Genomic DNA, 27,175 nt, shown 5'->3' on the forward strand with positions numbered 1-27,175 from the left:
CGGGGAAGGCGGACTGCACCGCGCGCCGCCAAAGGGCTTAGAGACACAAGTCTTTGCCCTCGAGGCCGCCGTGCTCACACTCACAGAGGGGCCCGCCCCGAGTACGGGTGGATAAAAACGAGGGCCGCGTAAGCCACCAGGACTAGAAAGTAAAAGGAAGTGCGAGCAGCCCGGCCCGCAGACTACCCGGTGCCCGCAGCCACCCCGCGACACCCGCTCCCAGCCCGGGCGCTTCCGCCCCCGGGGGCGGAGCCGGACGGCGGCGGCGTGCTGACGTCACGCGCGTGGGCACGCCCAGCGCGTCGTCCGGCGCGGAGCGGGGCCGCCGCGGGCCCCCTGTCGCTGGCTTCGTCGCGGGAGCTGCGGTGTCCGCGTCCGTTCGCTCCGCTCTTGCCTCCTCGCCCTTCGCCTGGTCTGCGCCTCCGCGGCCCGGCGCCGGCCGTCATGACGCCGTCGGCGCGGCCTGCGCGGCCCCGCTGAGCCTCGGAGCGGCGGCGAGCGCGGCTCGGGGTCACCATGCCTACGCGTGAGTGGCCGCCCGGGGCCGGGCCGGACTGGGGGCGTTGGGAGGCTGCGGGCCCGTTGGGCGCTCCAGGGCTGGGCCGTGCGCCCGGGTCGGCCGGGGGAAGCGGGAGGTGCTGCGCAGACCCAGGAAATGCCGGCGAGCGACTGAGTTTAGTTTCGTTTCGGGTCAGGCGTCCCGCCCGGCGGCGGCTTTGCGCCCGTTGCACTGGTGGGGAAACTGAGGCCCAAGCGTTCGGGGGTCCTGCTTGGGACGCGCGGCTGGCTTGTCGGCAGGGCTGATGGTAGCCCGGCGCTGCCCGGAGCCCGTGCCACGGCGGCGCGGCAGAAAGCTGCCCCCGGCGTCATCGCCCTGTCACCTCGGGGGCCAGTCGTGCCCGGGGCGCCGCGGGACCCTCGCCGACCCCGACACGTCCGGGCGGTGAAGCAGGTGCCCCTTGAGGGTACTGTGCAGCGCAGGTGCCGAATGAGGTCGGCGAGCCGCCCGCTTCAGAGTCCCCCGGGCGGGCAGCGGTTGTAGAAAGGCCGGTGCGGGTGTCCCCCGCCCCGAACTCGGGATCGCCCGTTGTCCCCGACGCGGAGGTAAAGCGTGAGAGTCACCGGGTGTTGGAGGCGGTGTGGACCAGCGCCAGTGCCACAGTGCTGCGGGTGCTGGCTGGGTGATGGTGCGGTGACCCTGACCCCAGCGGCCCGCGGGATTCTTTCTCAATGCGCGCTCCGGACTGTAGAAAATGTTACTTCTTAGACTGCAGAGCTCACTCCTCGTTTTGTTTCTGTAGACATAGGAAACAGTGGAAAAACTGAATTTCCAGGTCAGTGTCTGATGCAGGTTTTGTGTAGCGAATGGGTCCAGGGGGCTGAGGTCCTGGTATTAGAGGGGTTCCCTTACCCGGTGGCACGTTTTTAGGTAACCTGGATGTCGCTTTTAAGTTCTTATTCATGAGCGGGTGGATTTTGCTCTTCTTCGTTCCATGGTGTTGGGTGTTCTTTGCTCTCCTTGGTGGAATTTGTACCCAGTGTATACGTCTGAGTTGATGTTTCTGTTGCATTCCTCTAATCTCCGCAGTGTCACTTGCCGTGGTGATTCTCACGATGGCCAGTGCGCGATTTCTAGGTTCACGTTCACTGTATTCAGTAAATGCCATGTGGTCATCTTAACTCTGAGGAAGCCAAGGGGAGGGGTTGAACACCTGTTCTGCAAAGCCGAGGCTTCCAGTGTAATTTGATGGTAAAATGCCAGTCGGCACCCGGTGAAATGTAGCACATTGTTAGATTCTAGAGCAGAGGCCAGGAGCCTTTTTTTCTGCCAAGGGCTGTTTGGATATTTATAACATCATCCAGGGACCATCCAAAATTATCAACTAAAAGTTGGCCTCCTACAGATGTAATGAATTTTGAGTCCTGCCTGTGGTTGCCTGGACAGAGCCAGACCAAATGATTTCACAGGCCTCCCACAGCCCGCGGGCCAGGTGTTCCCCACCCTGTTCTAGAATAATCTAGCTTCATTGAGTGAGTATAGGAAACTCGCTCCTGTTAGAATGTTTGATTTACTCAGCGAAAATTGGTTTAGGTGAACCGCTGGTGTAATTTGCATAGGTAAGAATGCAGATTTCACTCCTTGGCCGCAGGGAAGTGAAATGTTTGTTTTCCCACTGCTGATAGTTGTTATGGTACATTTTCTTTTTAAAATAAATTTATTTATTTTTCATTTAATTTGAAAACCAAAGAGACAGAAACAGAGAGAAATCTATAGTTCATTCTCCCAAAACCCATAACAGCCAGGGCTGGGCCAGGCCAAAGGCAGGAGTCCAGAACTTAGCCCTGGTGGCCCACATGGGCTGTAGGGACCCAAGCACTTAAGCCATCATCTGTTGCTTTCCGGTGTGCAGGTCGGCAGGAAACTGGAATCAGGACAGGACTTGAATGGGCACTCCAGTGTGAGATACAGGCATCCCAACTTGTGTCTTAACTGCTGCACCAAATGCCTGTCCTTGTCATGGTACATTTTCAGTGTCGGAATAAAAGTGTTCTGCCGAGGGGGGTACCAGTATGAAGGGAGTAATATTTACTTTTCCTGTGATGGTCAGAGCTCCTGGGGTAGTGCAGTGAGCAGTAGTGCTTCTTAGATCCCTTGTGTGCAGTGAATTTCCAACATGTTAAGCATCTAAGCCGAGACAGCAAAAGTTTGTTACTTTAGGCTTGCTTTTAGGAAGAAAATCTGTTCAAATAAGCTAAATGGTTTTCTGTCTCTGTCTCTCTCACTGTGTGTGTGTGTGTGTGTGTGAGAAAAGCTTGAGAGACTCACTTACAAACTCTGCCAGTTAATTCTAAAGAATTTTAGCTCAATAAATGATATGCTCTTCTGTAAAATCAAAAGGTTGGGAATGATCTCTCTGGTCTCTCAGACTCCAGAATTCTGAAAGCAGCCCTTGCTGTAGGTCTGGCTGGGCAACCTTTTGTTGCCAAGGGCCATTTGTATATGTGTAACATCATTCAAGGCCATACACCATTATCAACTTACAGATTTAGCCTGCTATAGATATATTATATTTTGAGTTCCTCCTGTGGTTGCCTTGGCAAGGCCAGACCAAATGATTGGGAAGACATTACTTGGCCCATAGGCTGGATGGAACCACCCCTGTGCCGAGTCAGAATTATTCTACTGTTGCTGTTTTAATGCTCATTTGAAATACTGGTAGACAGTCTTTGAGACCAGTTGATAAATAAAATCCAGCCAGATGTGGTTTACCTTACTGGCTGAACACTTGTGTGTCTTGTGAGTATTAGCAGCTGCTTCACAGAGTAATTTTGGAGATCCGTATTCTCTGAGAACACAGCTTGCTGGAAGGTCGCTCACAGGGAGCTGCTGAGACACAGGAACAATTCTGTGGCCCTTCACCCTGTAGTTTGAAAGTCATTAGGCACAGATTTCAAGACTCACTGAATGATCTTTTCAAAGCAACAGACCTATAATTTGATGCTTCATTTTTCTGAAAGCCTTTATTTCATTCTCTGTTCGCAGAACCTTTAAGGGGGACTTTGATTTCAAAGGTTTTCAAACTCTGAAGCGGTGTTTAAATTGGAAAGAATATTCAGGCTTCTTAATCCTGTCATTTTATTTTGCCTATCAGGAGGCTGACACTTCTTTGAGTTTTGGTGATTTCTGTAAGGTAAAGTGTGGAGTTGAATCAGGATTCAAACAAACATGGCCCCTGAAATCAGTAACTATAATATAATGACCACACATAACCTCCCCTCCCCTGCATTGAGGTGTTGTTTTTTTTTTTTTTCCTTGAATTTCATTAAGACAGGTATAGTTTGGTTAAAATTTAGATGAAATTTTTCTGTGAACTTACAACAGAGTTTAACATTTTTGCTTCCATGTTTTCACAATTGTCTGGGAGGGAGGCTGTGGATTTTACAAGTGTGCTAAGTTAGATTCCTGGTTAAATAGGCACAAACTTAAACTTTTTAAGTGAACTACTAATATAAAAGGGGTTCTTGTAGCTCTGAGAATCTGCCTCAGAACAGGTCCAGCATAATGTTCTCTTTTTAAAAAAGATTTATTATTTATTTGGAAGGGAGAGTGACACACACGGAGAGAGATCCATCCTTCCTCATTCGCCGGTTCACTCCTCAAATGGCCACGATGAAGGCAGGAGCCCAGAGCTCCATCTGTGTGGGTGGCCGGGATCCAAGTACCTGGGCCATTCTCTGCTGCTTTCCCAGGTACATTAGCATGGCGCTGGATCAGAGGCAGATTAGTTGGGACTCAAACTGACACTCCAATAATCACTTGGTAGATTAGCCTGCTGCATCACAGCGCTGACCCCAAAGTGTGCTCTTTTATTATAATCTGAAAGGTTAGAATAAATATGTTAGGGAAAACCAAAATTCCCAACTATTATTTGCTATTAAACCAAGCTTTCAGGAATTATGTGTAGTTAATGCTTTCTTTCCTCATTTAGTTATTGGCATTGATATCTGGATATATTTGTTTTAATATTCCATGTTTGGTTTTTCCTTGGATGAGACAAATTATTTTTAACTTATTTTTCAATCTGCTCTTGTCTCATAAAGAGAAGTACAGAATGAACTGTGGCATGAAGGATAGCTGCTGGTTCATGTGTTTCCTTTTAAATACCTGCAAACTTGACCTAGTCAATCATGTTACTGGCTTTTGAGCCTTTTGTGTTCATTTATTCACACTTCTTCATTTATTCATATTCTTATTCTTTTCTCCTTTTCTTCATTTTCTTTTTCTCCTCCTTTTTCTGTCTTTTCTCACACAGCACTTTTGTATCCAAAGTTGTAGCTGAAGACTTCTTTCTCACCGTGACCTTTGGTTTGACCTGCTTTGGTTGCTGTCAAGATCTCATCTTTCAATCTGTCCTGCTTATGAGACCTAGGACTGCATTAAAGATTTTGTAGGTGGCAGGAGAGAAGGCTGGAGAGGAGATGGGAGCTATATTTAAAGGGCTTTATATGCCATGCAAAGAAGCAGTTAATTTGCCTGAAAGTGTTTTAACCATCATTGTCATAGTGACTTTTTTACAGGCATATTATAATAATTTCCTACTTACTGCTTAATTTAAAAAAGAAAAGATAGGTTTATTTTAAAGGCGGAGTTAGACACCCCCACCCTCACCCCCCTACACACACACAGAGGGAGAGAGGGAGATCTATCTTCCATCTACTGGTTCACTCCCCAAATGGCCACAATACCTGGGGCTGGGCCCCGCTGAAGCTAGGAGCCAGGAACTCTATTTGGGTCCCTGTGTGGGTGTCAGAGGCCTAAGTACTTGATCCATCTTCTTTCCTAGGCACATCAGCAGTGAGCTGGATAGGAAGTGGAACAACTGGGACTTGAACTGGTATCTATATGGGATGCAGGTGTCCCATGTGGTGGCTTAACCAGCTGTGCCACAGTGCTGGCCCCCTGATTACTTTAAAGGACTTCCTGTTTTTAGTAATAGGAATTAAGTATTGAGTAGTGGTTCCACAGCATACCGGTTTGTGCTTAAGTGAATTATCATTGAGGGAGACTGGATTTGACCTGTTTCATGGATGGAGCAAATAGGGTCAGGAAAGGGAAGTGACGTGCCTAATGATAGTCTGTGGTAGAGCTGGGATTAGAACTAGATATACCCGACTTCCAAATTTTGATTCTTTTTTCTTTCTGCACTGCTCTGAGCCAGGCAGGAGTTGAGTCACATCCTATCAGTTTGTTTTAACACTGTCACCTTTGCCTGGTTACATAACAGGTGCTTGATAAATGTTGAAGAAATGAATGATTGAATCCTGTTGGAGTCAGAGTTATTCTATGATACCCTCCCATAACCTGAAATAATTTTTTTCATATAAAGTGTTATAAAAGTTTTACAGTTCATGATTAGGTTCTTAGCAGACCTGCCTGTAACATTTTTGAGATCTGAGAAAATAATGCAAATGGAGGCCTTCAAACCAAAGTCTAAGTCAGAGTTTTTCAACCTTTGCATTGTTAATGTCTTAGACCAGATAGATTTTGTTTGGGGAGCAGCTAGGGACTGTCCTATGCATTGTGGGATGTTTGGCAGCATCCTTGGCCTCTACTCACTAGAAGCTAATAATAACCAAGTTTTCTCTGCCCCAGAAGTTGTTAGAACCAAAACTGTTTCCAGACATTGCCGGTTGTCCCCAGGGGACAGAACTGTACCTGGCTGAGAATCCCTGTTTGAAATATTTAAATATGTAGATTAAGTTGTACCCACAGCCTGGCCTGTTTAACCATCTGGGTTCCCTGCAGCCTGTTCCCCAGGGATTGCCATCTCAACCCAGATGTGCAAGCAGCCTGCAGTCCTGGTCTAGGGTGCAGGGATCTCTCTGCTGGGGCAAGGCAGTGTCTTTCCTGACCCTGCCTGGGACTGACCCTGTCAGGTTCCTGTGGGAGCCTGGGTGGCAGCTTCCCCTCCCTCGATACCCTCACATATCCATTTGAGGATTTCCAGACAGTTCCTAAGCACCTCCCAAAAATACACTGTCTGAGTAGCTAGACAGATGGGAGAGTGAGCCCAGGTTTATTTTGGGAGCCCTGTCTGCCTAGACTCCCATTTTGGGTGATTTGGAATGGGTAACTTAAACCAAAAACTGCTGCAGCTATCTTTCTCTGGTTTTCCAGGGCAGTGATTTTCACTGTAACAGCTTTGTCCCCTGTCTTATCCACATACCCTTATAAAGGAAATAATCCTTTTTGTTCTGGGAGGCACAGGCCCTTTTATAATTCTTAGGATGAAATCACATGTTACCCATTACATGGCTTGAATCTGGTATGGAATAATTCAGTTATCATATACAGTTTCTGTAGTAGTGGGATGGCTTGCAGTAGACTTTGATTCTGTGTGGCTATCATGTTGTCCTTTTTGCATACTTATTACTGCTCTGTACCTTCAGATACTAGATAGTGTGATTCTATCTTTTGTTAAAGAAGGAGTCATTCATTTTCATTGTACCTCTGAATTATATAGTTTATTATTTTATTTGAAAGGCAGAATTGCATGGGGGGCGGAGAGAGAGAGAGAGATGGGGATGGATCTTCCATCCATTGGTTCACTCCTCAAATGGCTGCAACGGCTTGAGCTGAGCTGATCCAAAGGAAGGAGCCAGGAGCTTCCTCCAGGTCTCCCACATGGGTGCAGGGGTTTAAGCACTTGGAGCATCTTCTGCATTCTCAGGCCATAGCAGAGAGCTGAATTAGAAGTGGAGAATCCAGGATTCGAACTGGCGTCCATATGGGATGCCAGCACTGCAGACAGCAGCTTTTCCTGATAAGCCACAGTGCCAACCCTTATGTGGTGTTTCTGTATGAACACCAGTTCCATCTCAAACTCTGTGTGTTAGGAACTGTCTTCACTGTGGAAACCTCTTTGTAGGAAGTAAGTTCGCCTTTATCCTGTGGTGGTGGTAGGAAGGATTTTGTTGATATCCCTAAAGGAAATGGAGTCCCAGACAGTCTCAGAAATAGAGAATCGCAAAGGCCCTCAGCTGTTCCAGGAAGGCATGAATTAGAAGATAGGACATGAGTGCTTGTGTAGGTTAAGAAGCCTTCAATATATTTGTCAAGTGGACCCTGTTGAAAATTGGGAAAAGCCTTGATTATTCTTCTCCAGAAAAATGCAAATTCTCCCACAACGTTTTGTATATAATTTCAAGTGGTATAAAGGCACACTGAAATGCATCCTTTGGAAAAACAAAGCAGACCATTCTTTGTTAGGTACATCATGCCATCCTAAGGACTTTTTCCTACATTTCTGTTTTTTCCTCTTTTAAAAATGTATTATTTAGGGACTGACGTGGCATAGTGGGTAAAGCTGCTGCCTGTGACACCGGAATCCCATAGGGGTGTTGATTAGAGTCCCAGCTGTTCCATTTCCAGTGGAGCTCCCTGCTAAATGCACTGGGAAAGCAGCGGAGGGTGAACCAAGTGTTTAGGCTGCTGTACCCAGATGGGAGACCCAGAAGAGACACCTGGCTTCAGATCAGCTTAGTTCTGGCCATTTCAGCCATTTGGGGAATGTACCCTCACTAACTCTACCTTTCAAATAAATAAATAAATCTCTTTTTTTTTTTTTTTAAGTGTTATTTATTGGAGAGGCAGAGAGAGCACTTCCATCAGCTGTTTCACATCCCAAATGCCTGCAGCTGCCTTTCCTCCCCAAGTCAGGAGCCAGAATGCAGTCCAGGTCTCCCATGTGGGTGGGTGCAGGAGCCCAGTCACTGAGCGTCACTTCGGTCTCCCAGGGAAGGAAGTTGGAGTCAGGAGCTGGAACTGGGCATTGAACTCTGGCACTCTGATGAAAGACTCTGGGTGACTTAACTGCTGGGCTAAACACCCGCCCCAGTCTCCTAATTTGTTTACATGCTTTTCTTTTTGTTTTACTGTCTTAATCTTCTCTGTTAGCATACCAGAATCTTTCTAATTATTATGTAGATGAATGTTTAGTATGGCTTTTCTAAAATCAGTATCTGTGAAGAGATTTAATTTAAGAATTGTAAAATCACAAGAAAAGGAACTATATAGAGAGAAAGGTGAAATAGAATTTTGAAACCCAAAAAAGAATTTTAGTCTGATCATTATGAAACCATGGCAGCTCAAGTATGCCATTAAGCTGGGTAATGATAACAGAATGCAGGTCACAGGGATACTCAGTGGGCATGCTCACATTCTACCTCCAGGGGTGATAGGGATATTGGGGAGCAGCATTATGAAACTCCTGACTAACAGTTTGAACAAGGATTCAGAAGTAATATCAAATAGAAAATAATAGTATTTACAGTATTTGTACAAATCCAGTAACAAAACACCAGTCCTACGTTATTGCCCACTTATGCTTATTATAAAAAACAGTACAATGATTGAGAAAGATTTTAGAGAAATCAATTTTAGTAATAAAGAAGTACTGATTAAAAGCTGAAATAATGGGGCCAGTGCTGTGGTATAGTGGGTAAAGCTGCCGCCTGCAGCACTGGCATCCCAAATAGGTGCCAGTTCAAGTCCCAGCTGTTCCACTTCCAATCACGCTCCCTGCTAATGGCCTGGGAAAGCTGCAGAAAATGGCCCAAGTGTTTGGGCCCCTGCACCCATGTGGGGGACCCAGATGAAGCTCTTGCCTTCAGCCTGGAGCAGCCCTGGTTGTTGTGGCCATTTGGGGAATGAACCAGTAGATGGAAAATCTCTTTCTGTCTCTCTGCAACTCTGCCTTTCAAATAAATAAATGCTTTTTTTTTTTTTTTTTTTTAAAGCTGAAATAATGTTTGTGCTATCAGATTACCAGAGTAACACTGAGAGAGAGAAAGGTCTTCCATACACTGGTTCACTCCCCAAATGGCTGCCAGTGCCAGAGCTGAGCCATCTGAAGCCAGGAGCCAGGAGCTTCTTCTGGGTCTCCCACCTGGGTGCAAGGGCTCAAGGATTTGGGCCATCTTCAGCTGCTCTCCCAGGCTCATTGGTAGGGAGCTGGATTGGAAGTGAAGCATCTGAGACTCGAACCAGTTCCCATATGGGATTCTGGCCCTTCAGGCCGGGGCTTTAACCTGCTGTGCCACAGCACTGGCCCCTGGTGATGTGTTTTCTTTCTTTCTTTTTTTTTTTTACAGGCAGAGTGGACAGTGAGAGAGAGAGACAGAGAGAAAGGCCTTCCTTTGCCGTTGGTTCACCCTCCAATGGCCGCCGCGACCGGCGCACCACGCTGATCCGATGGCAGGAGCCAGGTGCTTCTCCTGGTCTCCCATGGGGTGCAGGGCCCAAGCACTTGGGTCATCCTCCACTGCCCTTCCTGGCCACAGCAGAGAGCTGGCCTGGAAGAGGGGCAACCAGGACAGAATCTGGCGCCCCGACTGGGGCTATAACCTGGTGTGCTGGCGCCGCTAGGCGGAGGATTAGCCTGTTGAGCCGCGGCGCCGGCCTGGTGATGTGTTTTCAGCTGCTCTGATAGTATTTATGCCTCCGGCCCAGTAATTTCAGTTTTGGGGATCTGTTCTCAAGAAAGTGATGAAAAGCAGATTGAATTTATATTTCTGCATCAAGATGTCTGTCATAGTACTATTTATAAAATTGTCAAGGCCTAGAAACATACCAGTAATGGAGAAGTGATGCAAATTGACATAAAACAATCTGACACAAAATATCTTGCAACTATTAAAAATGTTACTTGTTGGTGCCTGCATTGTGGCATAGAGGGTTAGGACTCTGCCTGTGGTGTTGGCATCCCATATGGGCCCCAGTTCTAGTCCTGGCTGCTCTACTTCTGATCCAGCTTTGCTATGGCCTGGGAAAGCAGTAGAAGATGGCCCAGGCCCTTTCGACCCTGCATTTGCATGGAAGACCCAGAAGAAGCTCCTGGCCACAGGGTTGAGATCACCGCAGCTCATGCTGTTGCAGCCATCAGCGAAGTGAACCAGTGGATGGAAGACCTCTCCTTCTCTCTCTGCCTCTACCTCTCTGTAACTCTGACTTTTAATAAATAAATAAATCTTAAAAAAAAAAAGAAGCTAACTGATCAGTGTTTGTTGCTTATACTGGCTTAGGAAAACAGAGCATTTGCTCTTTGATTGTTGTCATATGTGAGGAAATCTAAAATTCAGTGAATGAGTAATGGTTGATGGGTTATGTTGCTCCTGAATAGGAAGTAAAATACTTTTTTCTTATCATTTATATATTTTTAAAAGAGGATTAATTTCTGACTTACTATGTAGTAGTTTCAATCATGAAAACCTGAAAAGTTCAGATGACTCATTAGGTAGGAGTTCAGTTTGTTGGTAGTTTTTAGGTTATTTTTGGAATGATCATACATTATAGAGTGAATACAATTCTAGGAAAGTATGATTACAAAATGAATATTGGCAATCTCTCCTATGATTAATATGTCAAACCTGTCAAAATTCTCTCAGTTCTTGAAATGAGCTAGCTCTTGAGTACATTCTAAAGCAAGCAGAAGCTAATACTAATTTTCTTATCTCCATGTTGTAACATTTTTCCTTTTACATATTTATTGATTTGTAAATGGATTTTATTATATAGCTTGATTCTAGTTTCATGAAAGAAAGAATCACACTAATCAGGTTCTTTGTTGTACTTTTGGATCAAGAATTAGCTTTTTCTTTTTAAATTTTTTAAAAGATTCATTTATTTATTTGAAAGGCTGAGTTATAGAGAGGGGGAGACAGAGAGAGAGACATATCTTACATCCGCTGTTTACTCCCCAAATGGCCACAACAGCCAGGGTTGGGCGAAATCAGGAGCCAGGGGCTTTTTCTGGGTCACCCACGTGGGTGTAGGGCCCAAGCACTCAGATCATCTTTCATTTCTTTCCCAGGCACATTAGCTGGAAGCTGGATTGGAAGTGGAGCAGCTGGGACTCGAACTGGCCTCCATATGGGATGCTGGCATTGCAGGAGGCAGCTTAACCCACTGCACCACAGTGCTAGCCCCAAGAGTTTGCTTTTTCTAAAATTAGTTATTAAAGCTTTTGCACTGTAGTCTTAAAGAGATCTGTCTTTCTAAGTGCCACTTTTTTTTTTTAATTCTTAGTTGGTGAGTTATTCAACTGTACCTCCCCCCCCCCTTTTTTTTTTTAAATTAAACTCCAGGGTATTTCTCCTGCAGTTTTCTGGAGAATGCTAAGTGTTCTTCACACTCCTGCTATTTAATAGACTTTTTTTTTTTTGAACAGCTGTCTTGGCTTCCAAGTTTGCTTCCAAGTTCTCTGTGCTGTGGTTGCAGTTAACTGCAAATGGAGCGCGATCCTGCTGAGCTGAAACAGTGAGATGTGAGGTGTCTGAGTTTGAGATTGTCCCCCCGGGATCTCAGAAGTTACTGTGCCTGGCCGCAGGACCGGCATGGACGTTGAAAGGAGGGGCCTATGTGATATCTGAGTTAGACTGATTTATTTCAGGAACTCCATTAAAAGCATGATATTAGCTGTTTGATCCACTAAATGGAAAAAGTATAGATATTAGATGCCATAGAAATTTATATAAGTGTGCTTGAGAGGTAAAATGCTTTATGAACATCAGCATGTTGTCAGAACAAGATAGTTGCTTCTCACATTAACATCGCAGCATCTGCAACTGCTGCTTCCCGGACATCTGCAGGGGGAGGGCACTCTGGGCAAGTACCTAACCACTAGGATTCCGAGGCCAAGTTCCCTTGGCTTCTCCCGTTCTCTTAGCTGGCCTAGACCATGTGAGTTTCAGGGGTCCAGTTTCTTCTGCATTTTACAGCTCAGATTAGCAGCAGGTTTGAGTGGCTTATCTGCTCCATGTTGCCTTTCCCCTTGGTTCCATCTGGATTCTTTGCGTGGTCTTCCAGGGATGGCGTACTTTTAGGAGGCTGTCCCAAGTGTATCTTACTGTACCAGCTTCAAGAAAATGATGTCAGTTCTTTTTTTTTTTTTTTTTTATTTTTTTATTTTTTTTTTTTTTTTATTTTTTGACAGGCAGAGTGGACAGTGAGAGAGAGAGACAGAGAGAAAGGTCTTCCTTTGCCGTTGGTTCACCCTCCAATGGCCGCCGCGGCCGGCGCGCTGCGGCCGGCGCACCGCGCTGATCCGATGGCAGGAGCCAGGAGCCAGGTGCTTTTCCTGGTCTCCCATGGGGTGCAGGGCCCAAGCACCTGGGCCATCCTCCACTGCACTCCCGGGCCACAGCAGAGGGCTGGCCTGGAAGAGGGGCAACCGGGACAGAATCCGGCGCCCCGACCGGGACTAGAACCCGGTGTGCCGGCGCCGCTAGGCGGAGGATTAGCCTAGTGAGCCGCGGCGCCGGCCCTGATGTCAGTTCTATTTAAAGTATTTTCACAAGACCTCCTTGCCCTGGCACAGGATCTTTATTGTCTGTTCCTGGGGATTCCTTGTTGTTCTTGGCCCACGATGGAGGGTGGCACAGGGAATCTCGACCCTCTTTTAGAGCAGTGTTTTCAGAACGCCTGCCATGGAGGTATCGTAAGGACTGTTGTGTGGAAGGGGTGCTGAAATCACTGAGCAGTGGGCCCTCTGCCTGAACCAGCTTCAGCTGGAGTAGTCTGGTGTTTGTGGGGTTCTGCGTTTGATTTCAATAGGGAAATCATGTGGTTGCTTTTTTTTTTTTTCTATTTAATGAATATAAATTTCCAAAGTACGGCTTATGGATTACAATGCCCCCCCACCCCATAACGTCCCTCCCACCCGCAACCCTCCCCTTTCCCACTCCCTCTCCCCTTCCATTCATCCTGTGGTTGCTTTTTAAAGGTTTGAAGTCTTAGACATTAGAGTGTGTCCTCTGACAAGAGCTTAAGGTGTTTTAAAATCAGAAGCTTAGAACTGTGAGGCAAAACCCAGAGCCATCTAGCTGATGAGGTCTCATCTGTTCTGCTCTAGTGATAGCACTGGGGACTTTATAATCTCTGTGTAGTCAGTCCAGTCACAGACACTGTCAGTGTGCTTTCGGAATCATAGATGTTCTTTCCGCTTCTCTTGTCTTGTAGCATTTCTCTTGGGGGCTCATCCATTTGGCAGATAGTTTAGTGCCTACGTTTGCAGGGCATAGCGTGGTGGATAATGCAGAGTTGAAAAAAGCAGTCCTTAATTTCAAAAAGTGTATCCTGTTTATGGAGGAGTATAAAGCTGGCTGTATTACAGAGAAGGAAATGGCAATTTTCATGAGAATGGGAATGTAGGAATCACGAGAGAAATTGCACCATTGATTGGAAGAGGAGGGCAAGTGGAAGATAAGTGGAAGGTAACTATATAAGTCTGAGTGCTTTAAAAATATTACAGAAATAGTGATCTAGAAATGCTGGGTGTGTGAGGTGAGTGGACAGGCAGGCAGTTGAAATGAGACTTCAGTGCAGGGGAACGTGAAGACTGTAACCCTCTTTGATGTGTGTGTGTGTATGTGTTCATATATATTTATATGTGTATAAATTTGCTAACTTTGTCTTTAGCATTCTTTGTTGAATCCTTCCTCTGTGTCATTTATTATGCTAAACAATGAGGATACAGTGGTATCTTCACACTAGACACAGACCTATGGACATCATTATGGATATCTTCCTTGGTCTCATGAAGCGTAGTCTAGTGGGAGACAAAATAATTAGACTGACCAACCAGGGAACTTTATGAGGGTCTATTTATTTATTTATTTATTTATTTATTTTTATTTTTGACAGGCAGAGTGGACAGTGAGAGAGAGACAGAGAGAGAAAGATCTTCCTTTGCCGTTGGTTCACCCTCCAATGGCCGCCGCTGCAGCCGGCGCACCGCGCTGATCCGATGGCAGGAGCCAGGATCCAGGTGCTTTTTCCTGGTCTCCCATGGGGTGCAGGGCCCAAGCACCTGGGCCATCCTCCACTGCACTCCCTGGCCATAGCAGAGAGCTGGCCTGGAAGAGGGGCAACCGGGACAGAATCCGGCGCCCCGACCGGGACTAGAACCCGGTGTGCCGGCGCCGCAAGGTGGAGGATTAGCCTATTGAGCCACAGCGCCGGCCTAAGGGTCTATACTGTTTGTTTTACTATTGTATACATAGCTTTTGGTACAGTGCCTGGTCCATGGTACATAGTCATATTTATAAAGTGACTTAAAGAAATATAATGGATATTACTAAGAGAGACAACAGGTCGCTGTGGAAAAATTAAGTAAGGTTGAAGGGAGAACAGTTAGAGCTTATTAAAGTATGTGAGTCAGAGTGGTGGGCTTTGGACTTGGTAGAGGTAGTGGGAAGGAGTGCAGTGGACATATCTGAACACTGCCGAGGAAGCATGGTTGATAGGATTAGTTGCAAGAAGAGATTGAGGGAGAAGGAGTCGGTTTCTGTTAGGTTTCTGGCTTTATCATTTGGGCGAGTTGCTCTGGTTTGATTCAGTGACTTTTCGGAGAAAGAGCAGTTTGGGAGAATTGAAAATAGATGATGAGTCCATTTTAGAATATGAGTGTAGGGTGCTTTACAGGCATTCGGAAAACATTTGTAGGGATACCAATGAATCAGATTACTAAAGGTAAGATTATAAAGGGAGTTAAGAGGCTGAGGGCGTATTCTTTAGGAACATGATCATTTTGGTATGGAATGAGAGAGGAACCTGAGGGAGCAGATGGGGCAGGTTTTAACCAAATGACTGTTGTAACAAGTATTTTATGAGTTATATAAGACACACATAGCAGTCTGTTTGTTTATGATATCATTTGGACATTCCAGAATGGAAAGAAGAAAAAAAAAAGCAGGACAGTCTCTTACAGTTTAATCTGATGCTATGAAGTGTTAGGAAATTTTTTTTAAGGTTTGGAATTTAAAGAGAATCATCATATCTTACCCATGGTATGTACTAACCTATACTGTGTCCTTAACTCTCTTGTCACTGCTTAACTTTGTTGTTGCTTGACAGTTCTTAAGAGCTTGTTGGATTATAATTGGGTAAGAGGATGTAAACTGTTAATTGCACAGTTTGCAAGTAAAAACCTCCACATATGTATTCTAAAATAGATCATATAGAACTCAAGAGTTTATCATTTGTTTGAGCCTCATTATAATGTATGTTTATAAAAAAGAGCTGAATGATTTGCTGGCAGCGGATACAGTGCTTATGGAAAGTTCCTGGGGAACTGCTTTATTTCAAACAAAGAACTCAGGGGGCATTTAGAGAATTGAGCTGTCGCCTGAGAGCATCTGTCAGCAGTTTGCACTTTGAGTTTCCAGTAATATCCACCCCCTCTCCCTCCACGCAGCCTTCCTCCCACATTATACAACTCTTGCCTCGTTCCCTGTCTGCTCATTTCTGTGGGTTTATTTGAAATAATACAGTAAACAGGCTCTTCTCTCTGTTCTGCAGTATGGAAATATTGCTGTTCTCTTGAGCCTGCCCTGCTAGGGTATAGCAACGTGCTGATTAAAGACTTTGAGATTTTAATATCCCCTTTACAGTGGCTCAGAGAACATTAGGGAAGATTGAGTGTTAATGTGGCTTGGATGTGGCACTTCTACCCAGAATGGCAGTTGACTTACCCGTTATTAATATTTTTCATCTAAAATTGTACTATAATTCAACTTTACTGAACACTTTGAGTATCTTCATAGAGATGAGATAATTTTCTGTTCATCCTTTTAATTTTCAGCAAAAGCTAAGTTCATTTTTACAGTTGCAGTAATAAAATGGATACTAAACATGTATATAGATTTTTAGATTATTTCTTTTCATTTAATGCCACAGAAAATTGGCTTGTTTTCTGTGCATCAGTAGTAATAACTCGTAACCTTTTAACTTGAGGTAATTCAGTTACTAATACATTGAAATCTTATAATAACATCAAGTTTTTGGTTTATGATCTATTTAAAAATATTGACCAGGGGCCAGCGCTGTCATGTAGTGGGTAAAGCCGCCGCCTGCAGTGCTGGCATCCCATTTGGGCTCTGGTTCAAGTCTCAGTTGCTCCACTTCCAATCCAGCTCTCTGCTGTGGCCTGGGAAAGCAGTAGAGGATGGCCCAAGTCCTTGGGCCCCTGCACCCATGAGGGAGACTTGGAGAAAGCTCCTGACTTCTAATCAGCACAGTTCCGGCCGTTGTGGCCAGTTGGGGAGTGAACCAGCAGATGGAGTATGTCTCTCTGTCTCTCTCTTTCTCTCTGCCTCTCCTTTTCTCTCTGTGTAACTTTGACTTTCAAGTAAATAAATAAATCTTTAAAAAAAATTGACTAGAAAAGTATTTGATTACCTTTTTAGAGTTATTAACATAAAATCAACACTTTATGAAATAGTGACTTGTAGTCTATGTTTATGATAAATTAAAATAAGATGTGAAAATTTAAAGAGATCTTATTAGGCTTTTGACTTTGTGTTACCAAAATCTCAACGTATGAAGTAAATACAAAAATGTTGAGAACTTCTCTGTGTTGGAAATTTTGGGAGAATTCATCAAGCATTGAAACTTGAAGGTATAAATTATTAATTTTTTTATTTATTTGAAATGCAGAATGACAGGAAGAAGGACAGAGAGAGAGAGAGAGAGATTGAGAGAGAGGGAGAGGGGTATCTCCCAGCTGGGCCAGGCCAAAGCCCCATGGCAGGGACCCAGCTACTTGAGCTGTCACCTGATGCTTCCTAGGGTGTCTGCATTAGCAAGAAGCTGGAATTGGGATGGGAGCTAGAGCTTGAATCCTAGCATGTAGGCATCCAAGCAGCCTCTTAACTACTATGCTAAATGCCTGCTCCAGTAATTCATTTTTTTTTAATGTTTTAAAGATTTATTTATTTATTTAAAAGGCAGAGTTAGAGGGAGGAAGGGAGGGAGAGGTCTTCCATCTGCTGGTTCACTCTCCAAATGACTGCAGTGGCTGAGCTGGGCCAACCTGAAGCCAGGAGCCAGGAGCTTCTGCTGGGTCTCCCACACAGGTGCAGGGACCCAAGCGCTTGGCCATCTTCTGCTTTCCCAGGCCATAGCAGAGAGGTGGATTGGAAGAGGAGCAGCCAGGACTCAAACCAGCAACCATATGAAACTCCGGTGCACTTCCCAGATGGCTACAATGGCCAGAGCTGGGCCAGGCCGAAGCCAGGAGCTCCTTCTGAGTCTTTCACATGTGCACAGGGTCCCAAACACTTGAGCCATCTGCTGCTGCTCTCCCAGGCGCATTATCAAGGAGCTGGATTGGAAGTGGAGCAGCCAGGACAGAAATCAGTGCCCCGATGGGATGCTGGCGTCTCAGGCAGCAGCTTAAGCCGCTGTGCCACAGGGCTGGCTCATTATTAAGTCTTACATTTTGCTATTTTCAAATTTGAATAGGTAAATTATTTAAAATATATTTCCTGTTTTAGTTGTACAGTTAGAGTGCTGTCTGCCTATTTAGTTACTGTCTAAAAATTTAAATCATCTCAGTTCAAATGGAAATCTTTTTTTTTTTTTTTTTTTTTTTGACAGGCAGAGTGGACAGTGAGAGAGACAGAGAGAAAGGTCTTCCTTTGCCGTTGGTTCACCCTCCAATGGCCGCCGTGACTGGCGCGCTGCAGCTGGCGCACCACGCTGATCCGATGGCAGGAGCCAGGTGCTTCTCCTGGTCTCAGATGGGGTGCAGGGCCCAAGCACTTGGGCCATCCTCCACTGCATTCCCTGGCCACAGCAGAGAGCTGGCCTGGAAGAGGGGCAACCGGGACAGAATCCAGTGCCCTGACCGGGACTAGAACCCAGTGTGCTGGTGCCGCAAGTGGAGGATTAGCCTGTTGAGCCGCGGCGCCGGCCTCAAATGGAAATCTTTAACATGTGGCATAGGTGCTGTGGGTGTTGTGGAGTCTATAAGAAGAATCAATGCTGTTGGTGTATTACATGTATTTCTTCCAAAAGTAATTTTGGAAGTTAACAAATACTGCCACAGATTTAACACATTTGTTACTGTATGACTAATAAGGAAATAAAAATTCGTTAAAATTTAAGTAGTTGGGAATTTTAACGCTGTTACAGATTTTGTGTATAATAACTGATGCCCTACCTATGAAATATTCAGTGGATTTAAGCTAAAATAATGTAAACCAACCGAGGTAACTGAGAATGATCCTAGTCATAGCTTGTGATAGAATATTTTATCCTCATATGGTGATACTATTTTGATTTCAGAACTTATTTTCCCAAGCTATAATGCCTTAATCTATTTAAGCAGGTCTGTTTGCCAATGCTGCTTTTAGCACATGGCTGAAAACTGCAGAAAACTACCCCTGTCTTTTTTTTGTGGTCATGTATTCAGTGTACCAGTTTTTTTTTTTTTTTTTTTAACAGGCAGAGTGGACAGTGAGAGAGACAGAGAGAAAGGTCTTCCTTTTGCTGTTGGTTCACCCTCCAATGGCCGCCGCGGCTGGCGCGCTGCGGCTGGCGCACCGTGCTGATCTGATGGCAGGAGCCAGGTGCTTCTCCTGGTCTCCCATGGGGTGCAGGGCCCAAGCACTTGGGCCATCCTCCACTGTCTTCCCGGGCCACCGCAGAGAGCTGACCTGGAAGAGGGGCAACCGGGACAGAATCCGGCACCCCGACTGGGACTAGAACCCGGTGTGCTGGCGCCGCAAGGCGGAGGATTAGCCTATTGAGCCACGGCGCCGGCTTTTTTTTTTTTTTTTTTTTTTTTAAGATTTACTTATTTGAAAGGCAGAGTTACAGAGAGGCAGAGGCAGAGCGAGAGCGAGAGCGAATTCCATCTGCTGGTTCATTCCCCAAATGCAGCTGGAGCTGCACTGATCCAAAGCTTGGAGCCAGAAGCTTCTTCTGGGTCTCCCATGTGGGTGCAGGGGCCTAAGCACTTGGGCTATCTTCCACTGCTTTACCAGGCCATAGCAGAGAGCTGGATTGGAAGTGGAGCAGCCGGGACTCGAACTAGTACCCATATGGGATGTTGGCGCTTCAGGCAGTGGCTTTACCTGCTGTGCCACAGTGCCTGCCCCCTAGTTGAGTTTTAATATGTGACATTAGTATTACAAGTACATATTAAGATTACAAGACATATACAGAAAGAATTGACTTTAAAAGTTTTATTGAGTTCTCATTTAATATTTCTTGGCTTTAAGGTGAATAGAAAGACTTGGTTTTTATGTTAAAGAAAAACCTTAGGAATTACTTGGATGATTATTAACGAATGTGAATTCCAAGATACCCTGTTTTTCCTTCTCCTAAATTTTGGTTAAGTTTGGATCCATACTTTGATAAATATTGGAAGACTTGCTAAAATGAAAGATTCTGAAGTTCCAATTCTTTTAAACTCTTAATTTTGTAAATGAGACATTTTTATTTTTGAATTTAGATAATTTTTTTTTTAAGATTTATTTATTTGAAAGAGTTACTGGGAGAGAGAAACCTACAGAGAGGGAGGGAGAGGGAGAGAATAAAAGAGACCTTCGTTTGCTGATCACTCCCCAGATGGCCACAAAGGCTGGGGCTGGGCCAGGCTGAAGCCAAGAACTCAGTCTAGTCTCCCAGGTAGGTGGCAGGTGCCTGCACTTGGGCCATCTTCTGCTTTCCCAGGTGCAGCAGCAGGGAGTTGGACTGGAAATGGAGCAGCTGGGGCTTGAACCTATGCTCCTGGGGTGCCAGCATCAGAGGTGGCATATTAACCCGCTGTGCCGTAAGGCTGGGCCTCTATTTTTTAGTTTAAAAACGTGGAGACATCCAGTATCTGATTACTATAATTACATAACAGGCATCTTAATATATGGAAGAGGGACTTGAAAGGACTTCCCTCTGCATACTCTGGTTATAATAAAGCAGAGGATTCCCATTTGATCTGTACAAAATGAAAGTGGACGTTAGTTTCAAAACAGGAGCTTGCTTGAGGGTGGATTTGCTACTAGAGTTTTGTGGAAAGTTAAGTTATTTTCCTTGTTAGGTTTTGGGAAACTCTTGCCACTGAGTTTTGCTATGGGAGCCCAGACTCACAGTGTACAATGTGTTGGACAACTTTTAGATATTCTAGACAAGAGAGGGCAGTCGCCTTTAAGTTCTGAGTTTGTAAAGCAATGGGGGTCTCCTTCCCCTTTCCCAAGAAGTACTTGTAGCAAGAAGGTGGTTGAGCGCTGCCACTGCCCTTCCCTGTCCCTGGAATGCTGGGAGTTTACCTGGAACCTCTCGTGGAGGCAACTCAACAGCAGAACAGTCTGTTCCTGTAGTAGGGCATTCTGGAGCTCAGAGTAACCTACTGAAAGCAGACGATCTCTAGAAGGAGTAAATTTTGTGACATGACAGATTCTCAGGTCGGGTGTCACTTCATTCTCTGCCACCGGCTTGGCTTTATACCTCTGGAAAGCAATTAATGACACTTGTGTAAGTTTGTGGCAGCTGCAAAATATTTTGTGTTGCAGTGGTCTTCAAATCAGTGAGGTTTCTTCTTTTTTAAAAAAGCCGTTTCAGGAAGGTAGTACGGTATATTAAAATGTTAAGAGCACTGGTTCTTAAAGCAGATTAGTTGTGACCTTGGACAAATTACTTTAACTTCATATTCTTTATCTGTAAAATGCTAGTATCAGTCATCTGAGTATTAAATGAGATAAAACATAGAATATAATGGATAGGCTAATCCTCCACCTGCGGCGCCGGCACCCTGGGTTCTAGTCCCAGTCGGGGCGCCGGATTCTGTCCCGGTTGCTCCTCTTCCAGTCCAGCTCTCTGCTGTGGCCAGGGAGTGCAGTGGAGGATGGCCCAAGTGCTTGGGCCCTGCACCCCATGGGAGACCAGGAGAAGCACCTGGCTCCTGGCTTCATATCAGTGTGGTATGCCGGCCGCAGCATGCTGGCCACAGTGGCCATTGTGGGGTGAACCAATGGCAAAGGAAGACATTTCTCTGTCTCTCTCACTGTCCTCTGCCTGTCAAAAGGAAAAAGAAAAAGGAAAAAAAAGAATACAATGGATACTGAAATACTCATTGAATGCATTCTCAAAGACTCAGACTGGCAGATGAGGTGTAGATGCAAGCATGCAGGGGTTCCTGGGGTGGATTGGCTCTGTTACCATTTGGTTAGAATTTCTGGTTATCTACTGTATTTTACATTACTCATGAAAACAAAATTTATGCCTTTGTGGAACCCATGGATTTATTTATTTTTAAAGTTTATTTATTTATCATCATCTATCTGAAAGGGAGATGGAGAGAGAAAGAGAAATATCTTCTATCTTATGGTTCCCTTCCCAGATGTCCAGGGCGGGGCCAGGTGGAAGTCAGAAGCCTGGAACTCCATGTTCTTTCATGCAGACGTACTAGAGCCATCATCTGCTGCCTCCCAGGGAGTCAGGACGCTAGATCAATGCAGAGGTGCTGGGGCTCAGATCGGTCCTACAGTATGGGTCACCAGTATCCCAAGTGGCTTAACCTGCTGTGACACGGTGCCTGCCCCAACAGTTGAATTTTATATTTGATGTTGTATTGGCTTTCCAGGGCTACTGTAACAAAGTACCACAAATTGGGTGGTTTACACAGCAGACATTTATGGTCTTGCAATTCTTCTGGATGTTGGATGTCTAAAAACAAAGTGTTGACAAGATTGGTTCCTTACAAGGACTGTGAGGGAGATGTCTGTTCCAGGCCTGTACCTGGCTTTTAGACATATTATCTGGAGTTCTACCTTGTGTATGTTTAGCCATTTTATAAAGATAACAGTCCTATTGAATTAGGGCGCACCCTAATGACATCATCCTAATTTGGTTCCCTTTACAAAATAGGGTCACATTCCGAGGCCTGGAAGTTAGGACGCCAGCATCTGAAGTTTGGATGGAAATTCCGCTCATAACAGATGTATTTGAGATACGAGAGTGAAACATTTTTTTTTTTTAACTTACAGTGTTTACATTACTTAAATTGTTTCTTATTAAACATTGATGTAAGTGATGTAAAGTCACTTTTTCTTTCAGTAAAGCCAAACATTTACTGAAGTTTAAGAAGTATATTTACAATTGAAAACAGTTGCTAGAATTGAGCAAAAATTCTTTATTTCCTTGTCTCATTTATTTTGTACACTGCTGTTGCAATAAGTGAATGAAATAGCAAGGAGAGAATAAAAGTTTCTGGGTGTTTAAAGTCTTTTTGGCATTTGAATTGATTTCAGGAGTGGTACATATCAACTGATTATAGAATTTATTGGCCCCATATTCTTTGAAATCTGACTTGTTCTACTTTTCCTGGGCTGCTATAACGAGATACCAAAAATAGGGTGGCTTCAGATAACAGAGTATTTTTCTCTCACAGTTCTGGAGTCCAGAAATCTCAAGGTTTAGGCTGATCCTTGTGGCCTCATTCCCCTACCTGGCCACACTGGGGTGCCCACCAGCCAGTCAGGTTAATTGGCCACTCCCCTTTGGAGTGAGTTAAAAGCCTAGGGCACAGTGTGCCTGGGGCCTGTTCTTCTTCCCTGGCCTCTTGCCAGGACAGGGCTTGCTGTAGCCCTGCGCCTCCAGGAAGCATGGCCTTCGGGCCGTGTGCTCTAGGCTTCCTGGCCTAGATGCTCATCCACGTGGCTGGTTCCTGGCGCTTGGTATGAACCCCTATTCACCTCTCTCCCCTAAATAAAGCTCTCACTCTCTTATGTACCTTTCTTACTAAATAAAAGCTTAAAACGTACCATGCTGCCTCGTTTATCTGTGCCGGTATTTAGAATTCTTCTCTAAATATTAGGCAAGAACCCTCTCGGGCTTATTAATATTGGGGATTTAGTAATAAGCCCATGGTGAAATTGTAAGGCACCCCAAATTTCAGTAGCGCATGTGGCACCCTGGATAGCATTTCTAGGGAACTTTAAGGGGCCACATTTCAGGGTAAATTTTAGGGGGTCTTGTCCGATTTCAGGTCTACTCTAATCCAACATGATCTCATATTAACTTGATTATTTCTGTAAAGACTTTATTTCCAAATAAAGTCAGTCACAAATACTGGTTCTTGTGCTTTAGTGTATCTTTTGGGGAAACACAATTCAACCTATGAAATGTATCCATTGATTCTAAAAGTTGGCATTACTTCTTGTTATGTATTTCTGTTAGGCTGTCACAAAACACACCAAACACTGGAGTAAGGGAAAGGGTTTATTGGGGAAAACCAGCAGGCTGGAGGGAAGGGATGAAGAAGGAAAAGAGAGAGAAGGAAAGTATGAGAGAGAAACAGGAGAGGAGCTAGTGAGGAGAGAAGATAGAGCAGAGAGAAGATAGAGCAGAGAGAAGAGATGAGAGGAGGAGAGGAGCAAAGAGAGCAGGAGAGAAGAGCCAAGAGAGCCACGTGTTCAGGAACAGGCCCCTGAACAGGGCGGGCAGGGAAGCAGGAGCAGCGAATCCCATTAGGATCGGGTGGAACTTGACATCGGCGGTTGGGCCATGTGGCCACCTGGCTTCCAGCAATTGCGGCTGGGACTAGGGCCTAGGATGTAAATCAGGGTATAGATTGCGCCATAAATAAAACTGCGCCAGTTTCCTAACACTTCTAACTTCTCTGTTTAATCCTGCAGTTATTCTTGGCTAGTTAATGCATAACTTTGTTGGCATAAATTAACGTACTTGAGCTTGACAACTCGGAGCCGTCTTGCCTGGCCTGATGGTTAGCCCATTGTGTTCGTACATATATAGTTCATTGTTGATTCTTCAGTTTGTTGGCAATTCTTAATTTTTTGGTTTCTTGCTGTCTTTACCAACTGAATATTATAAGTTGTGTTTAAAATTGTTGACTTTTCTATTTTATGTTAATCATCAGAAGCATTTTGTAATTGAAACACATATTACTTCATTACTAAGTGCTTATTATCTGTATAACTTTTTATTAAGACAAAGGTATTCTGTACAGACAGAATGATGTGAGCAAATGCATTGGAATGAAAACGTTTGGGAGGGAGTTGACTTGTGAGCTGTTGCATATTCTCAGGTTTTGTTGTGAAAAATGTTATGCTGAACTGGGAAGTCAGGCGAAGTTCACCTCCAAGACCAGCCTGTCAGTGAAACATAAATAACTTGGGGAATTTTATTCTGGCACATGTATTTTTTTTTCCAAAGAAACATTTTGTTTAAGGGATACACACTTCATGCATTTCATAAGTACAATTTTAGGAATATAGTGTTTCTTCCCACATACCAGCCCTCCCACCCGCACTCCCATCCCTTCTCCTCCTCCCTTTCCCATTCCCATTCCCAGTCCCATTCTTCACTAAGATCCATTTTTGATTAACTTTATACACAGAAGACCAACTGTATACTAAGTAAAGAGTTCAACACTGTTGCTCAACAGTCAAGGCAATGGCTATTCAAAGTCATTGCAATTTTTTTTTTTTGACAGAGTGGACAGTGACAGAGACAGAGAAAGGTCTTCCTTTTACCATTGGTTCACCCTCCAATGGCCGCTGTGGCCGGTGCGTGCAGCCAGCGCACCGCACTGATCTAAAGCCCAGGAGCCAGGTGCTTCTCCTGGTCTCCCATGGGGTGCAGGGCTCAAGGACTTGGGCCATCCTCCACTGCACTCCCGGGCCACAGCAGAGAGCTGGACTGGAAGAGGAGCAACTGGGACAGAACCAGCGCCCCAACTGGGATAGAACCCGGGGTACCGGGACTAGAACCCAGGGTGCCGGCACCACAGGTGGAGGATTAGCCAAGTGAGCTGCGGCACCGGCAAGTCATTGAATCTTGAAGTTAATTTCACTTTTTTTTTTAGGAACTCAATTAATAACGAAGTACCCAAGAATGATACATCTTTTGGGAACAGTTAGAAATAGTTATAATACAATTCTTTGAGGACAGAGATCCTGCATGGGAAGTTAGTGCACAGTGATTTCTGTTGTTACTTTGACAACGCTGTTATGTATGACATCCGTGACCACCCAAGGCTCTTGACGTGAGCTGCCTAGGCTGTGGATGCCTTTTGAATCCACAAACTCCATCAGTATATATTTTTTTCTTTTAAAGATTTATTTATTTATTTATTTATTTATTTATTTATTTGAAAGAGTTACACAGAGAGAAGGGGAGAGAGAGAGGGAGGGAGGGAGGGAGGGAGGTCCTCCACCTGCTGGTTCACTCCCCAATTGGCCACAACGGCTGGAGCTATGCCTGTTCGGAGCCAGGAGCTAGGAGCTTCTTCCGGGTCTCCCACTCGGGTGCAGGGGCCCAAGGACTTGGGCCATCTTCCTCTGCTTTCCCAGGCCAAAGCAGAGAGCTGGATCAGAAGTGGAGCAGCCAGGACTCAAACCACATCCATATGGGATGCCAGTACGGCAGGCGGCGGCTTTACCTGCTATGCCACAGCTCCGGCCCCCTCCATCACTGTTTAGACAAGGCCATAAGCAAAGTAGAAGTTCTCTCTTCCCTTCAGAGAAAAGTACCTACTGCTTTCTACTGAGGTCTCACCCACTGAGGTCCTTCATGTAGACATTTTTTTGCCATAGTGTCTTGGCTTTCCATGCCTGAAATGCTCTTTTGGTCTTTTTAGCCAGACCAGAATGCCTTAAGGGATGATTCTGAGATCAGAGATGATACATATAGTTAATACATGTGTGCATGTATGTGTGTAAAACCAAAATAAACTATTAATAATGTATACATTGGGGCTGGCATCATGGTGTATTGGGTAAAGCCACCGCCTGCAATGCTGACATTCCACATGGGTGTCAGTTCTACTCCTGACTGTTCCACTTCTGACCCAGCTTCCTACTAATGGACTGGGAAATCAGTGGAATACTTCCCAAGCATTTAGGCCCTAGCAACCCCCATGGGAGACCCAGTGAAGCTCCTGGCTTCTGGCTTTAGTTTGGCCCAGTCCTGTCCATTGCAGCCATCTGGGAAGTAAACCAGCAGGTAGAAGATTGATTGATCGATTGACCTATCTTTCCATCTCTTCTTCTCTAACTCTGACTTTCAAATAAATATAGTTTTTTCTTTAAAGATTTAAGTTTTTAAATTTTGTAGATGTATTCTAAATAAACTTTCTTATAAATTGTTCAATTATATGTACTATATTTTTGTTTTCAGTTTGTGACATTATAAAGTGTTTTGTACTTATATTTTTTTCTAATGTTCTAATGTTGCCTTATATAAGCCTCAAAGCCTTTTCAGGGGCATCTGAGAAAATGTCACTTTTTTTAACTTGACAAATTGGAAATGTAACATTTAAATGACTTCTCAGGAAGACTAAGAAATGATTATTTTGAATCTAGATTGGAACTTTAAACATTCATCTGATTTTAGTAGAAAATTTTTATTTACCAAGAACTTCTACAGTAGACTTTTTTTGTCACTTTCATGTCAGTTTAATCCAGAAGGGAAGTATCAAAGCATAAAAAATGAGAAGAAAAAAACAGAATTAACATTAGCTAACCAAGCCATGACTTCCTGCTCACTGTTCCTATGTGCCAGTGTGCGTGGGAAGAATTGCTTCCTACCAAACCTGCAGCATCCCTTCAGTTTTTGTAAGGAAGCAGTGCTCTTGGACATAAATTAGGAAGTAAAGATGGACGCAGTATATTTTGAAATTACCATTGGTAGATTCAGTAAGTTGTGTGTTTTTGTAGGTAAAGAGTTGAAGTCTGCCCCATAGTGATTAGCAGTTTTGAGATTTAACTTGTGTTGTAAATCCTTGACTACTTTCCTATAATCCGTGTGTCTTGCTGTGTACCTCTTCCCAAATAATAAAAAGAATGTTTATTAAATTATTTCTCCTGAGAACCG

At 44.7% G+C, this 27,175-nt stretch overlaps 1 protein-coding gene across 7 annotated transcripts in view; it reads left to right on the forward strand.

Annotated features, from left to right (window-relative positions):
- The first annotated feature begins 318 nt into the window (after positions 1-318).
- Positions 319-27,175, forward strand: part of EFR3A (EFR3 homolog A) — a 121,318-nt gene continuing 94,461 nt past the window's right edge. For 4 of the 7 annotated variants that reach the window (XM_070075500.1, XM_051844031.2, XM_070075503.1 and 1 more), the window contains exon 1: positions 325-526. In XM_070075500.1, the coding sequence (XP_069931601.1) occupies positions 517-526 (10 nt within the window). In that variant the 5' untranslated portion in view covers positions 325-516. Of the gene's footprint in view, positions 734-27,175 lie in introns of all 7 variants that reach the window. The other 3 variants (XM_051844033.2, XM_070075501.1, XM_070075502.1) reach the window with 3 other exon arrangements.

This window comes from Oryctolagus cuniculus, chromosome 6 (assembly GCF_964237555.1).
Source record: "Oryctolagus cuniculus chromosome 6, mOryCun1.1, whole genome shotgun sequence".
NCBI classification, from domain to species: Eukaryota; Metazoa; Chordata; class Mammalia; order Lagomorpha; family Leporidae; genus Oryctolagus; species Oryctolagus cuniculus.